Genomic DNA, 13,714 nt, shown 5'->3' with positions numbered 1-13,714 from the left:
GGATTTCATGCCAAATGGGTAGCATTGACGATGAAGTATATGACTACTGTCTCTTACTCTATTCTTATAAATGGTGAACCTTCTGATGTTATTCGTTCTAGTCGAGGTATTAGACAGGGTGACTTTTCCCTTATCTTTTTCTCATTTGTACTAGGGGACTTCATAGTTTGAATAACCAAGCTTCTACTTCGGGCCATTTTAGAGGCATCTCCATTTGCAAAAGTGGTCCTAAACTAACCCATTTATTTTTTGTAGATGATAGCTTATTGTTTTGCAGAGCTTCAGTCCAAGAGTGTTATTACATTTAGGGTTTACTTAAAACCTATAAGGAAGCTTCGAAGCAACAACTAAATAGAGACAAAACAATTTTTTTTTTTTCAACAAAGCTACTTCTGCAAAGGTTCAAGAAGATATTATTCAAATATTGGGAGTGTCGGAGATCAAAGAATGAAAAATATTTGAGTCTTCCTTCTTTTATAGGTAGCAAGAAAAAAGCCAGGTTTATGTACATAAAGGAAAGAGCTTGATCAAAACTCTGGGGAGGGAAAGAGAAGCTTCTTTCTCAAGCCAGTAGGGAGGTGCTTCTAAAAGTGGTAGTGCAAGCTATTCTGACTTATTCGATGAGCTGTTTCAAGTAACCCCAAACACTTTGCCATGAACTAGAGATTATGATACCTAAATTAGTGAGGCCAAAGAGTTGAGAGGAGGAAAATTCACTAGATTAAATGGAGTAAATTGTGTCAACTATAAACACCACATTTTATACCCCTTATGACTTGAGCCCCCGTTCCTTAATGATACTGAAATTCTAAGGCCCAATGTTGGTTTAAAGCCCAATAAAATTACAAATTGAATTGAGATGTGTTAAAATGGAAAATATAACTTTTTATGAGTAAATAAATCTATTTTGGAAAATAAAAGGTCAAGGAAACCCTCGGCCTGCGTATGCAGGCAAGGACCTACATACGCAAGTTTGATGCATGCGTACGCAGGCACGAACCTGTGCACACGGCTAGAGTTTCAAAAACCTATGAAAGACAAGTTTTCTGCATTAAAGACTGAGATTTGGAATTAAAATCTTACATTGTCTGGGAGCCGTTCTAAACCCCTATTTTTCAACTATATAAAGCCTTATACGGTATATTTCAAAAACACACATAAAATCTTAAGGGAAAATTTAAGATTCATTAGAATTAGTGAATCAAAGAGGGAGTTTTTCACAAAACATCCTCAAGTCAAAATATTTTTTTTATTGGGACATTCTAAGGTCTTGATTCTCGAGTTTTGAAGTTTATTAATCATTTTTGTTTCATTGTAAATAGATTGATTGAGGGGAATGGTCAAAATCAAGCTTGAAAAGCTTCTTGTTTGAGGTATTGAGCTCTAAACTCTTTTCTTTCATTTTTGCTTTAATCTTGTTCTCTTGCTTTGTTTGTGTTTTGCTTAGTTTTAGTTAATCTTTTATATTTTGAAGCATGTTAGGTTGTTAATTTCTTCATTTTAAGTTTATGATCTATTTTTCTGTTTTTTGTTCTGGATTAGGGTTATTGAGCAAGTGTGCGTACACATGCTTTCTACATGTGCAAGTAGGCTTGAAGTATGCGTACGCATACAAATGGCTTGCATACGCAGCCCTATGTATGCGCACGCATTCTCGTGCCTAGAAACCCTAATTTAGGTTTTTAGCTTCTATTTCTTTGTTTCTTTTACATCATATGCCTCTATTTGGTTCCTTTTGATACTTTTTAAGTCTCTATTCCTCTGTTTGAATTGTTTGTTTTCCTTTGACATGCTAGATTAGGGTTTTCTTTTCTTTTCTTACTTTGATGCCATGAATATGCATTCATATGTCCATTCATGATGCACAGGTGCTGAAATGGAGTAAGGTAAGGGAGGTAAGTTATGTATTCATATGAACATGCATTGGGTATATGTTTGATGATGAGTATGAACATGTTTGCTTGGATGATTTGTTCTTGATGCAATCACTTGTTTATTTGGATTTTGCTATGTTTGTGTTTCTACATGTTGCCTTGGATTAGACGTCATGATAGATGTATGCTAAAGGACAATTATCAAAACTGCTAGAGGACATTGCCTAGAACTCATTTTAAACCTTTACCCACGGCACAACCACCACCACAATACAATCACTACCACAACAATCCACAAACCATTTCGGCTACCCACCGCAACCACAACACAACCACTACAACAACAACCCACAAACCATTTCAGTTACCCACTGCAACCACAAACCAGCCATCACGACCCACTGTCCATCCCAACCATCCTTCGCAACGCACAAAAGTAGCCACCCTTGACCCATAAACCATCCAAACCCCATGGATCGGTAAACCCACCTGACAACAAAGGAAAAAAGTCATAACTAAGAACTTATGGATGAGTCGATGATAGCTGAGGTGGCTAAGAAATGATAAAGCTAATGACGACAATGGACAAAAACAAAAAATAAAAATAAAAAACTCAAGTGGAACTGGTGATAGTGGAGCCAGTGATGGGTGGTGCTGGTGAAGGGATGAGTCGGTGAGGGTGGTGCCTAAAGTGGAGTTGGTGATGGGTGGGAGAGAAGGACCATGGTGGCCTAAGTTTTGGAGAGAATATTGATAGAGCGTGAGAGTGATAGAGAGGGTAGAGTATGTGTAGAGGCAAAGTTTCAGGACTAAGAGAATGCACAAAATGTAAAATGTTTTACCAAAATATCGAGTGTAAAATATTTTACACAAAGGTTTTAGTTGATTGAAAATATTTTACTTTTGATCAAATATTTTATTACAAAACAAACACTATAAAATGTGAATATGTTTTCTTGAAAATATTTTCCTTCGAAATAAATGGAGCATAAGTTAGAAAGGCTATTTGTAGTTTCTTCTGGGATATTTTTCATGTTGACAACTAAGCTTTATTTATGTTTGATTAATGGATAATACCCCCACTTTCTTCACCCAAAAAAAAAGAAAAAAGAATGCCCTCCCCTGTAAAATGACATGAATACCCTCATAAAAAAGAGAGTTGAATCCAATCAATCTAGAACACCCTTTCCAAATAACAATAATATTTTAACAATTTCATTAGTTGCCCAGTTTGGAAAGTATGTGTGAAACTAGCATCTCGAGTTTCTAAAACTCGAGATTTAATTAAAACTCGAGTTCAATGTTTTGGTCCTGCCTTACCTGGACAAAATTGCCACGTGGAGCCACGTAGAAATCGAGTTTATAAGACTCGAAATCTAAATTGCCACGTAGAACTCGAGTTTCTGAAGCTCGAGTTCAAAGTTTTTATGTACCTTACCTGGACAAAATTCCCACGTGGAGTCACTTAGAAATCGAGTTTATAAGACTTAAAATCTGCAGAATAAGAACAAATCCACACTTTCAAACGGCTCATTACAAAATCCTCAAAGTTCAAACACTCACTTACTCGAACACCCTTTCGCTCCGCCCTCTCAAACTCACTCTCAAACTCATTCACTCACTCACTCACTCACTCACTCATTCATAAAGCAAATTCGTAGCCCAATGCTGAAGCAAATTCATAGCCTACTGTCACGAAGGTAGTCTCTGAAGCAATCGTAGCTCATTGTCAACGCCGTTCGTAGCCCACCGTGTCGAAGGTACTCTCTCTTTCTTCTCAATACTTTGTCATTTTTGTTTCTTAGATTCCTCTGTCTCTCTCTCTCTCTTTCTCCAATTTTAGATTCTTGAATTTCATGATGTGACCTAGGGTTTTTTGGATCTTTTTGGGTTTTTTTTTTGTGTTTTTTTTTTGTTGGTGAATTATGGCAGTTAGAGAAGAATCTTATTACTCCCTTTTGAAAAAGATGTCACTGCAATATTCTGATCAATACTAGTTTTTGTGGGTTATATTAATAAAGATTTGATTTTATGGGTGTCACTTTGGGTCACTGCAAAACCTGTTGTTGGAAGGTTTTTAGCAAAATGAAAGTGAATCCATGTTAGCAATTGAAGGTTTTGCAGAGACCCACATAGTTATATTGAAGAAATCAACAACTTTTTGATGGGTTATATTAATAAATATTGGAATATGTGGGTGACTACAAAAACCTGTTGTTGGTGCAAAAGAAAGGTGTAGGGATAGTGAAGTTTCTAGCTACTTAGCTTGATGTTCTATGGTTGGGTTTGGCATACACAGAGAGAGAAGAGAGAGGGATGAGAGACAAGAGAGAGGAAAGAGAGAATAGAGGGATTAGAATAATTAACGGCACTAACAGTGTTTAAAGACCAAATTGGGTTTAAGAACCAAGTTGGTCAATTTTGAAATGTCTTTGACTTGATTGGCATTAGCCCAAAGCTCAGGGTAAGTTACTGAAATTACCCTAAAAAAAATGTTTTATGAGTTAAACTTGAGGCCTGAGTTCCCGATTAATTTTATTCAGCTTTCTTGTTGTGCTGTTGTACTCCTTTTCTAGAAGTGGAATGATCAGTGGAACACTATCCATATACCTTGCAAGCATAATCTTAGCAAATATTTAGCCATGGAATAGTGCAGGAAAACTTAGAGTACTTTGACTAAAATAGGGGCAAAAAATAAAATGTAAAATGAAGAAACAAATGTACCTGTTCTTGTGGCCTGTTTGGTTGCTTAGAAAGTGTGTGTGTGAGAGATATATAAAGACTCCTAGTCAAATCCATTAAAGCATATTACATGTGTATGTGTGTGTCAGAAAAGGCTAGAGAAATAAAGGATTCCACTTGTATTGAGGTATTATTTTTAAAAATAACTTGTCAATTACATAGGAACAGCAAAGATCAAGGCTAGATTGAATCCTCAATTACAGCAAAGTACTCTATTTAATCCTGAGTTATAGATGTACTTCTTCTTGCTTTCCACTATTTTAGCATCTTTTTTAAATAATGCCAATAAGCTGCTCTTTAGTACAGATTTTCTTTGCATGTAGAATAGCATTCATTTGCCCTCACACTATTAATGATCTCACAGTAGCACTCTTTGCAGTATGGAGCCTCGGATCGATGACGAGCCACAGATCTTACACCCTGGTCCGCTTGATGAGTCATTGTTGACGCGACAACAATATCATTTATCAGAGGACATTTGGAATGGCGAGGTAAAATATCTAGTTCTAACAACCACTATAATTTTTATCGATTTTGCAGGACCCGGACCCACTTACGTGTCGTGGTCGCACTAAGGAGATGGCAAACATTTAGATGGAAGATAATCGGGTGATTGACATTATCAAGTTGCTAAGGCTGGAAGCATTGTTTAAGGCCCCTTCCAGAGAGATAAATCATTGCCTAATATCGGCCCTAGTTGAGCGATGGCGGCCGGAGACTCATACGTTCCATCTTCCACATGGTGAGATGTCAATCATCCTACAAGATGTGGAGGTCATTTTCGGACTTCCTATAAACGGTGAGGTCTTGGTTAGGCCGACTGCTGTGGTGGATGGAGATTGGAGAGATCTGTGCATGGAGTTGATTGGTTTTACTCCGGCGAATGACAACAAAACTTTGGTGAGGCAAAGAATTCTCATCAGCCGCCTTGTTAATGCCATTGCAGCGCCACTGCCTCATGACGTAACGGAGATGCAGATACACCAGTATGCCTGGTGCTATATTTTAGCGCTGCTAGGGGATAAGCTTTTCATGGACAAGTCGGGAGATAAGGTGCATCTGATATTCTTGGCGTTCCCGCGGAACCTTCGTGATCCGCCACAATATAGTTGGGGTAGTGGTTGCCTGGCCTGGTTGTACAGAGAGTTGTGTCGGGTAAGCGAGAAAGGGGCATCGCAGATTGGTGGGGCGTGCACCTTGGTCTAGTATTGGGCAGGGATTGTGTTCGTAATGTTTTGGACACTAATAACATTGTCTGCATCAGGTTCACTACCGTCCAATGTCTCATCGTCATCAATGTCCCTCTCAAAGTCCTCAAAGTCCCAAAAGTCCCCTCTATCAATCTTGTCTTCATACTCATCTTTATTGGCAAAATCTTCACCGTTAATGGCAAGATTCTCATCAACATAGTCGTCATCATCATCGTCATCATCATTGTTAACGACAGTAGTCTCATTAACATAGTCATAGTCATCATCATCATCATCATCATCATCATCATCATCATCATCACCATCGGCATGAACATCATCATCCTCTACATGTGTAGAATACTCATATTGAGCATCCGGAATCGTAACCTGTAAGCTTGTGGTTGTTTGTTGGATATCCTCTTGCCATACTGCATACAACTCCAACTGTATGTACAACTCAATGTTAGTTACTTCAGCTATTCTCTCCAACTTGTCAAACATAATCTTTACATGTTTGTCTGTTTCTATCGCCATATACTTGTAATCAATCCGGTGCTTCAGGATTTCATTTGGCATACGCTAAGTAATTTGTATGTTGTGCACAGCAGGATTCTCACACAACCCTTCCATGACAAACATCTTCAATTCGTCAAGGGTCTTCAACCTACGATCAATTTGGGTATAATAGGTCTTTATACCCGGCCCCTCAAATGGTAATCCCTTATTCGCATTGGCATTCTTAAGCGGACCACCGTGGTATAGGATTATATCAATTTCAGGCATTGTGAACCTGTTCAAGTCAAGTACTATGTTAGTTAAATCACATAGTCGTAAAGTGGGGAAAAAAAGTAATGTGATCTTAAGGCTGAACATATTCAAGCCAGATTATAGAATGCCCCATTGCCCATTAATATCTAAAGGCCAAGATGTAAACCTTCTAATCCTAGTGGATAGAGAGACGGAATTATCTATTACTCCATTATGTGGTGACCTATAATGCCTAAAAGGGTTCTGAAAGAACTAGGTAGGTAGAGGAGCATGATTACATACCCATTCATTACATTCATTCACTACCCATTTCATACCCAAAAGAATGATAAATAAAGTCAAAAAAACTTGTAAGATCATGATAAAAATAAAAGCCTAGAAATGATGAATAAAATTTTGATAACAAAAACTATGCAAATAAATACTCAAAAAATTAACACTAACAAAACAAAGTTCTATAATTCACAATATTGGTAAATTAACTAAGTTATGTTAACTATCTACAAAATAAATAGTTAAACTCTTTAACCCACACCCATAGACAACATACCGAACTACAATGACAATCAAATTATGCAAACCCTTACTTGAGATATGAATTTGCTGAGAGGGAAGAGCAGTGAGAGTGGACAATGTGGTTTTGTGAGAGTGAGAGGCAATGTGGTGTAAGAGTTATGGGTGAGTGAGAGTTAGTAAGGGTGAGAGTTAGTGAGGCTGAGAGACTTAATGAGGATGCTCTGTTTTTGGGTGAGAAGGCTGTGTTATGCGTGTGTTATAATACAGGCTGAGTGTTGTTATGCGAGATTTTATTATTTTGTCCAGTGGAACTCAAGTCTTATAGACTCAAGTTCTATGCGTTGATAAGAACTTTTTGCCTAAGAAAATCGAGTCTTAAAAACTCGATTTTTATTTTGCGCAAAATGAGTCTTTAAGACTCGAATCTATGTGGCATTTTTGTCCATTTAAGCAAGCACAAAACGAGTCTTTGAAACTCGAGTTTTAACGTGGATCTCGAGTTTCAAAAACTTGAAATATTAGTTTCCTTTATTCTTTCGAACCGTGCCTAACTTACTTCATAAATGCCACTCACACCGCTGGTCTACACATTCCCCCAATCAATCTATCTGCTTGTGCTATCGCTCTCTTCTTTAGACTCTACGACACCTTTCTTCATTCCGCCGCCAAGCGAAGGCGGTCCGCGGTCCTCTACTCTGTACGGATGACTAGCCAAACACAACGTGCCACCCTTCACTCCACGTCATCGATTCTCTCTCTCACATTAACAACAAACACCGCCATATATCCCAGCCCCATTTTATACATATAACCCCCCCAGACACTCACAAACTATCTCTCTCTCTCTCTCTCTCTCTAAAAATGGCAAACCAATACTTGAAGCATATCTTCCATAACAATCGTAAGTCCTAATATCCTATAGTTCATAAAAATTCAAATACTCTTCAATTTCTTTTTGTATCGGTGTAAAATTTTTGTTTCAATTAATTAAGTATATATTTATTTGTGATAACTAAATTTCCATGTTTCTTTCTATATGATGTTTCATGATTTCTCGCTATGGTTGTTTGTTCTGCTTTTGATTTTATTTTTTGTTCTGCTAATTAATAATAATTTTATCTCAGAAAAAAAATTATACCATAGCTGAATTCAGTCATAGGTAATTAATAATTTTTACTTGTTCGAGATATATATATTTGTATGTATAATTAATCATGTTCAATGTGGTGCTGTGTGGTGATTGAGAACTAGTAGTACATAAACAATGGTTCATGGTATAGTCGGTGCTAGCTATGCTGTATATGTTATGAACTGGTTAACTATTTTTTTTTTTTTTTCCATTGATTGTTAAGAAAATAAGGAGTACATGATGTTTTTTTTTTTTTTTTTGGGTGCGAATTGAGTCCAGTTTGATCTCTGGAGGATCCTTGGAAATCTGTTTAGATAATGAGAAAAAAATAAATAAATAAAGAAGAAGATATAATAGGCAATGGGATAACTTTTTGAGCCTAGGGAGAGTTGAGGATTTAAGAAGGCTGAAGGCTTAACTAATATCTCTGTTAATCACTCTAGAACACTCTTACAATGTAAAGGGTGCACTTGGAGATGCTTTTTCCTATCAGATAGAATCTAGAATGCACGGGTATGGGTGCGATATTGCAACATGAGAAAATTTTGAAAATTCATAGCATGACACAGCAGATAGGACACTGTTACGACACTGGTATGACACCCCAAATAAAGTGTCCGTGCTTCCTATTAGAATGTTAATTGTAGGCGACCAAGGCTACTTTGTAACAAGTGAGGTATTGGAAAACAATACAGGGTGATAATGCTAACAGAAATGCAAAGTAATTTTATTCCCCGCTCATTAGTCATGTTTTACAGTGGAACTCTAAATTTGGGGAAACATAAAATGTTACCAGAAATGCAAAGTCATTTTGTTTTCTACTCAATAGTCATGTTTTAGGGTGGAATTCTAAATTGGGAAAAAAATTTCTTGAATTTTAGATTTTTTCTTGCTTGTCTGAATGAGAAATTTTTGTTTATCAATATTGCGTGGTTGGTTCTTTTGACAGATTATACCAAAAATTCCTGAAGGGACAGGGAACTTGTCAGAGTTATGTGTTTGGTATTCTTAATCGATTTCAGTGGCAACGGTCAAAAGTGGATAAAGCAGAAGCAGATTTACTAAAAGAAGGTATGGATGCATCTTAAGTTTCTTTGAGGTCTAAAGTTGAGAAGATGGAAGATATTCTACGCTCAGCAAATACAGTTATGATGAGGAAGATTTCACTGATGGAAAGTGGAAGTTAGAGCTTGCTTGGCTCACAAAAGCCCTTGAACCACTTTTCAACCAAAAAAAAACTTAACTAGAGCAGTGTGTCTGCGAAGTACATGAAATCCATTACTAACTTTAACCACTTTTCAGTTCCAAAACCACTCCAACACATACTCACTCGGAAACAATCTATACTTGATCAGTTAAAGAAATGTTCCAACCTAAAGAACCTGGGATCTGTGTTTGCCTCTATGATCAAAACCAATGCAAACCAAGATTGTTTTTTAGTGAACCAATTTATTAGCGCCTGCTCCAACTTTTTGCAGATAGATTACGCAACTTTAGCCTTTACCCACGTGGAAAGTCCCAATGTTTTTGTCTACAATGCAATGATAAGGGGCTTTGTTCATTGTTTTCACCCAGCTCAAGCTTTGGAATGTTACATACATATGTTGAGAGCTGAAGTTACACCAACAAGTTATACATTTTCATCGTTGATTAAGGCTTGTGCTTCGCTTTCAGCTTTGGGTTTTGGTGAAGCTGTACATTGTCACATTTGGAGAAATGGGTTTGATTCACATGTGTTTGTTCAGACTGCTTTGATTGATTTCTATTCGAATTTTGGCAAAATTGGTAGGTCAAGAAGGGTGTTTGATGAAATGCCTGACAGAGATGTTTATGCATGGACTACGATTGTTTCTGCTTATGTCCGTACTGGGGATTTGAGTTCTGCAAGGGAATTGTTTGAGGAGATGCCGGAGAGGAATACTGCTACATGGAACACTATGATTGATGGATATGCAAGAATGGGGAATTTCAATTCTGCGGAGTTGTTATTCAATCAGATGTCTGTAAGGGATATAATCTCATGGACAACCATGATCACTTGCTATTCTCAGCACCAGAAATTTAGAGAAGCATTAGCAATATTTAATGAAATGACGATTAATGGGATCCATCCTGATGAAGTGACCATGGCAACTGTTATATCAGCTTGTGCCCATCTTGGAGCTCTTGATTTAGGAAAGGAAATTCATCTTTATATATTGCAGAATGGATTTGATGTTGATGTTTATATTGGGTCTGCGCTTATTGATATGTATGCCAAGTGTGGGAGCTTAGATAGGTCACTTTCAGTGTTCTTCAAGTTGCGGGAGAAAAACTTGTTTTGTTGGAATTCAGTTATAGACGGGCTTGCAGTTCATGGGTATGCAGATGAAGCGCTAAATATGTTTAGGGGAATGGAGAGGGAGAAGATCAAACCTAATGGAATTACTTTTATTAGTGTTCTAAGTGCCTGCACTCATGCAGGACTTGTTGAAGAAGGCCGACGGATGTTTTTGAGCATGACAGATGATTACTCAATTCTTCCTGAAGTTGGACACTATGGATGTATGGTTGATCTATTGAGCAAAGCAGGCTTGCTTAAAGATGCACTAGAGTTGATAAGAAGCATGAAAGTTGAACCAAACCACATTATATGGGGGGCCTTGTTAGGTGGGTGCAAGCTCCACAGAAACTTGGAGATTGCTCAAGTTGCTGTTAAGGAACTGATGGCTTTGGAGCCAAACAACAGTGGCCATTACAATCTTCTGGTTAACATGTATGCTGAAGTGAATAGATGGGGTGAGGTTGGAAAAATCCGGGCAACCATGAAGAATATAGGAGTGGAAAAGAAATGTCCTGGATCCAGTTGGATTGAAATGGAAAGGAAGATTCATCAGTTTGCAGCATCGGATAAATCTCACCCAGCTTCTAGTGAAATTTACCTATTGCTGGCTGAATTAGGTGGGCAACTGAAGCTAGCTGGCTATGTACCTGAACTAATTTGGAGGGATTTAGCGTGAGCTGCCTACACCTTTTGGGGCATATGTAACATATTATTCTTTGGGGTTTTTTACATGGTCATCCCCGCTCAATTTGTTGGTAAGCGTTGACCATAATCATTGGAAAATATAAAAAGAAGCTGAAGGGTTTCTTTGCCAACACATAAATAAAAGTGAAGAGAAAAAGATTAAATTATTAACCTGGAAATTTTCTAGAATGCTGGTATGGGTGCGATATTGCAACATGAGAAAATTTTGAAAATTCACAGCATGACACGGCAGATAGGACACAGGAATATGACACTGGTACGACACCCTAAATAAAGTGTCCGTGCTTCCTATTAAAATGTTAATTGTAGGCGACCAAGGCTACTTTGTAACAAGTGAGGTATTGGAAAACAATACGGGGTGATAATGCTAACAGAAATGCAAAGTAATTTTATTCCCCGCTCATTAGTCATGTTTTAAAGTGGAACTCTAAATTTGGAAAAACATAAAATGTTACCAGAAATGCAAAGTCATTTTGTTTTCTACTCAATAGTCATGTGGAATTCTAAATTGGGAAAACATTTTCTTGAATTTTAGATTTTTTCTTGTTTGTCTGAATGAGAAATTTTTGTTTATCAATATTGTGTGGTTGGTTCTTTTGACAGATTATACCAAAAAATTCCTGAAGGGACAGGGAACTTGTCAGAGTTATGTGTATGGTATTCTTAATCGATTTTGGTGGCAACGGTCGAAAGTGGATAAAGCAGAAGCAGATTTACTAAAAGAAGCTACGGATGCATCTCAAGTTTCTTTGAGGTCTAAAGTTGAGAAGATGGAAGATGATTCTACGCTAAGCAAATACAGTTCTGATGAGGAAGATTTCACTGATGGAAAGTGGAAGTTTGAGCTTGCTTGGTTCACAAAAGCCCTTGAACCAGCTCTGCAATTGTGTAGGTGGGCTCTGCCAACAGGTCTGTTTATTCTAGTTCGTGTTCATCTAATGGGGAAGGTGCTACACTTGGCTTACTGTATGAATCAATCATGGCACTATGATGGAGTCTTTTTGCCTGTGTCAATTTGTCTGACATTGGAACTTTGGAACAAGCATCTAAGAACTGATGACTCAATTGACTTAAAACATTCTTAAAACTGAACCACATTATCTTTAATATTTGTTTTTGGTCTTCCAAAGAAACAGAGGCTGAGTGGTAACTTTTCAATATCCATGTCATCATGTTGGCTGATATAAAATTCAAAATTTGCAGGAGACGGAATCGGAAACAAATCCTTACCCAGTAGTCGATCTGTTTCAGAAATCATTGCAAGCATTCAACGGAGTAAGATTGGGATCAAGGATTGGAGCTTGCGTGACCTTACCATTGGCTTGTATCTTATTTATCTCCGTCAAGTAGCTATAAAACCATTTGAAGATGTTAAGGGTGTTCAGATATCATCAGATTCAATAGTAATTCAGTGTCCTTGTTATTGATGAAATATATGATATGCACACTCAACAAATATTATTTTTCTTACCTTCTGTTTATGTTTTTTTGTTTCAGTAATCCAATGTTCTTATTAGGTAATGATTTCATAATTTAGGTGCATGATCTCATCTACCACCTGGAGTTAGCAAAAGGTTCTTATAAGGATAGTCCTGCAATGCTTGCAAGGAACAGCATGCTTTGAGAAAGCAATGTTTTGAAGTTTGTAAAAAATTCCAGTGTGATGAGGCCTGGATATTATATTGGGATTGATGATCGTAGGAAACTAGTGATTCTTGGAATTCGTGGAACTCAGACTGTCTATGACCTTATCACTGATATAGTTTCTTTAGGTGATGGAGAAGTGACATTTCAAGGTTACTCCACTCACTTTGGCACTGCTGAAGCTCGTTGGTTTCTCTTTCATGAGATGGGAACCATTAGGAACTGCTTGGAGAAATATGAGGTGTTGAAAATTTAACTTTGATCTTTTTACAGATGTTGTTTTCTTTCAATCCTCCCCACATTCCCCCCCCTCCCCCCCCCCCTCTTGCTGATTATGCCAAATTCAGGAACAATGACACTTCCTCTGGTAAGCTCTACCTGCGCTGCCCTAAATGTGTTGCAGATGTTATTGTGTTAAACCTCTGACAACTCTAGCTTTGGATTTTAGCCATCTGAATTTTTTTTTTAATGAGTTTTGGCCCCAAGGGGAAGGGGAAGGGAAAGGGAAGATTTAAACTTGTGACCTCCATTTTATGAAGCATGGTTTGTTTGTACTACCCCTTAGGATTGCCATATGATGACATAGTGATTATTCATAATTAACAGGTGTTTTATCTTTATGGTTCTTTCATCAGTTACTTGTGCTTTAAATGTTAAGATGGATCCTGATTCAGTAAGTCCATTTAATCCAATGTTGGATTTTATAAACTTATAAACCCTAATATTCTCTCATTTCATTCAACCAATCCTAGTTGCCCCCTCACTAAGGCTGTCCATGGGTTAGGTGGGTCAGGTTTTTGCCTAACCTGCAACCGACCTG

The 13,714-nt window shown here is 37.5% G+C and overlaps 1 protein-coding gene across 6 annotated transcripts; it reads left to right on the top strand.

Annotated features, from left to right (window-relative positions):
• The first annotated feature begins 7,678 nt into the window (after window positions 1–7,678).
• Window positions 7,679–13,483, top strand: LOC142618974 (pentatricopeptide repeat-containing protein At1g06143). 6 transcript variants are annotated; one of them, XM_075792043.1, is made up of 5 exons: window positions 7,679–7,994; window positions 9,172–11,162; window positions 11,854–12,159; window positions 12,454–12,653; window positions 12,788–13,483. In XM_075792043.1, the coding sequence occupies exons 2-5, from the start codon at window positions 9,491–9,493 to the stop codon at window positions 12,872–12,874; spliced, it is 2,265 nt and encodes a 754-aa protein (XP_075648158.1). In that variant the 5' UTR covers window positions 7,679–7,994; window positions 9,172–9,490; the 3' UTR covers window positions 12,875–13,483. The 6 variants fall into 6 exon arrangements, 4 of the variants coding, with proteins under 4 accessions (XP_075648158.1, XP_075648159.1, XP_075648160.1 ...); XM_075792044.1 differs by lacking the exon at window positions 12,788–13,483 and adding an exon at window positions 12,748–12,765; XR_012841406.1 differs by lacking the exon at window positions 12,788–13,483 and having other exon boundaries at window positions 9,172–11,217; window positions 11,854–12,142; window positions 12,454–12,717.
• Window positions 13,484–13,714: the final 231 nt, after the last annotated feature.

The sequence above is a fragment of the Castanea sativa genome, chromosome 12 (assembly GCF_040712315.1).
Source record: "Castanea sativa cultivar Marrone di Chiusa Pesio chromosome 12, ASM4071231v1".
Classification (NCBI taxonomy): Eukaryota; Viridiplantae; Streptophyta; class Magnoliopsida; order Fagales; family Fagaceae; genus Castanea; species Castanea sativa.
This window is presented reverse-complemented; position numbering and strand designations above follow the sequence as displayed.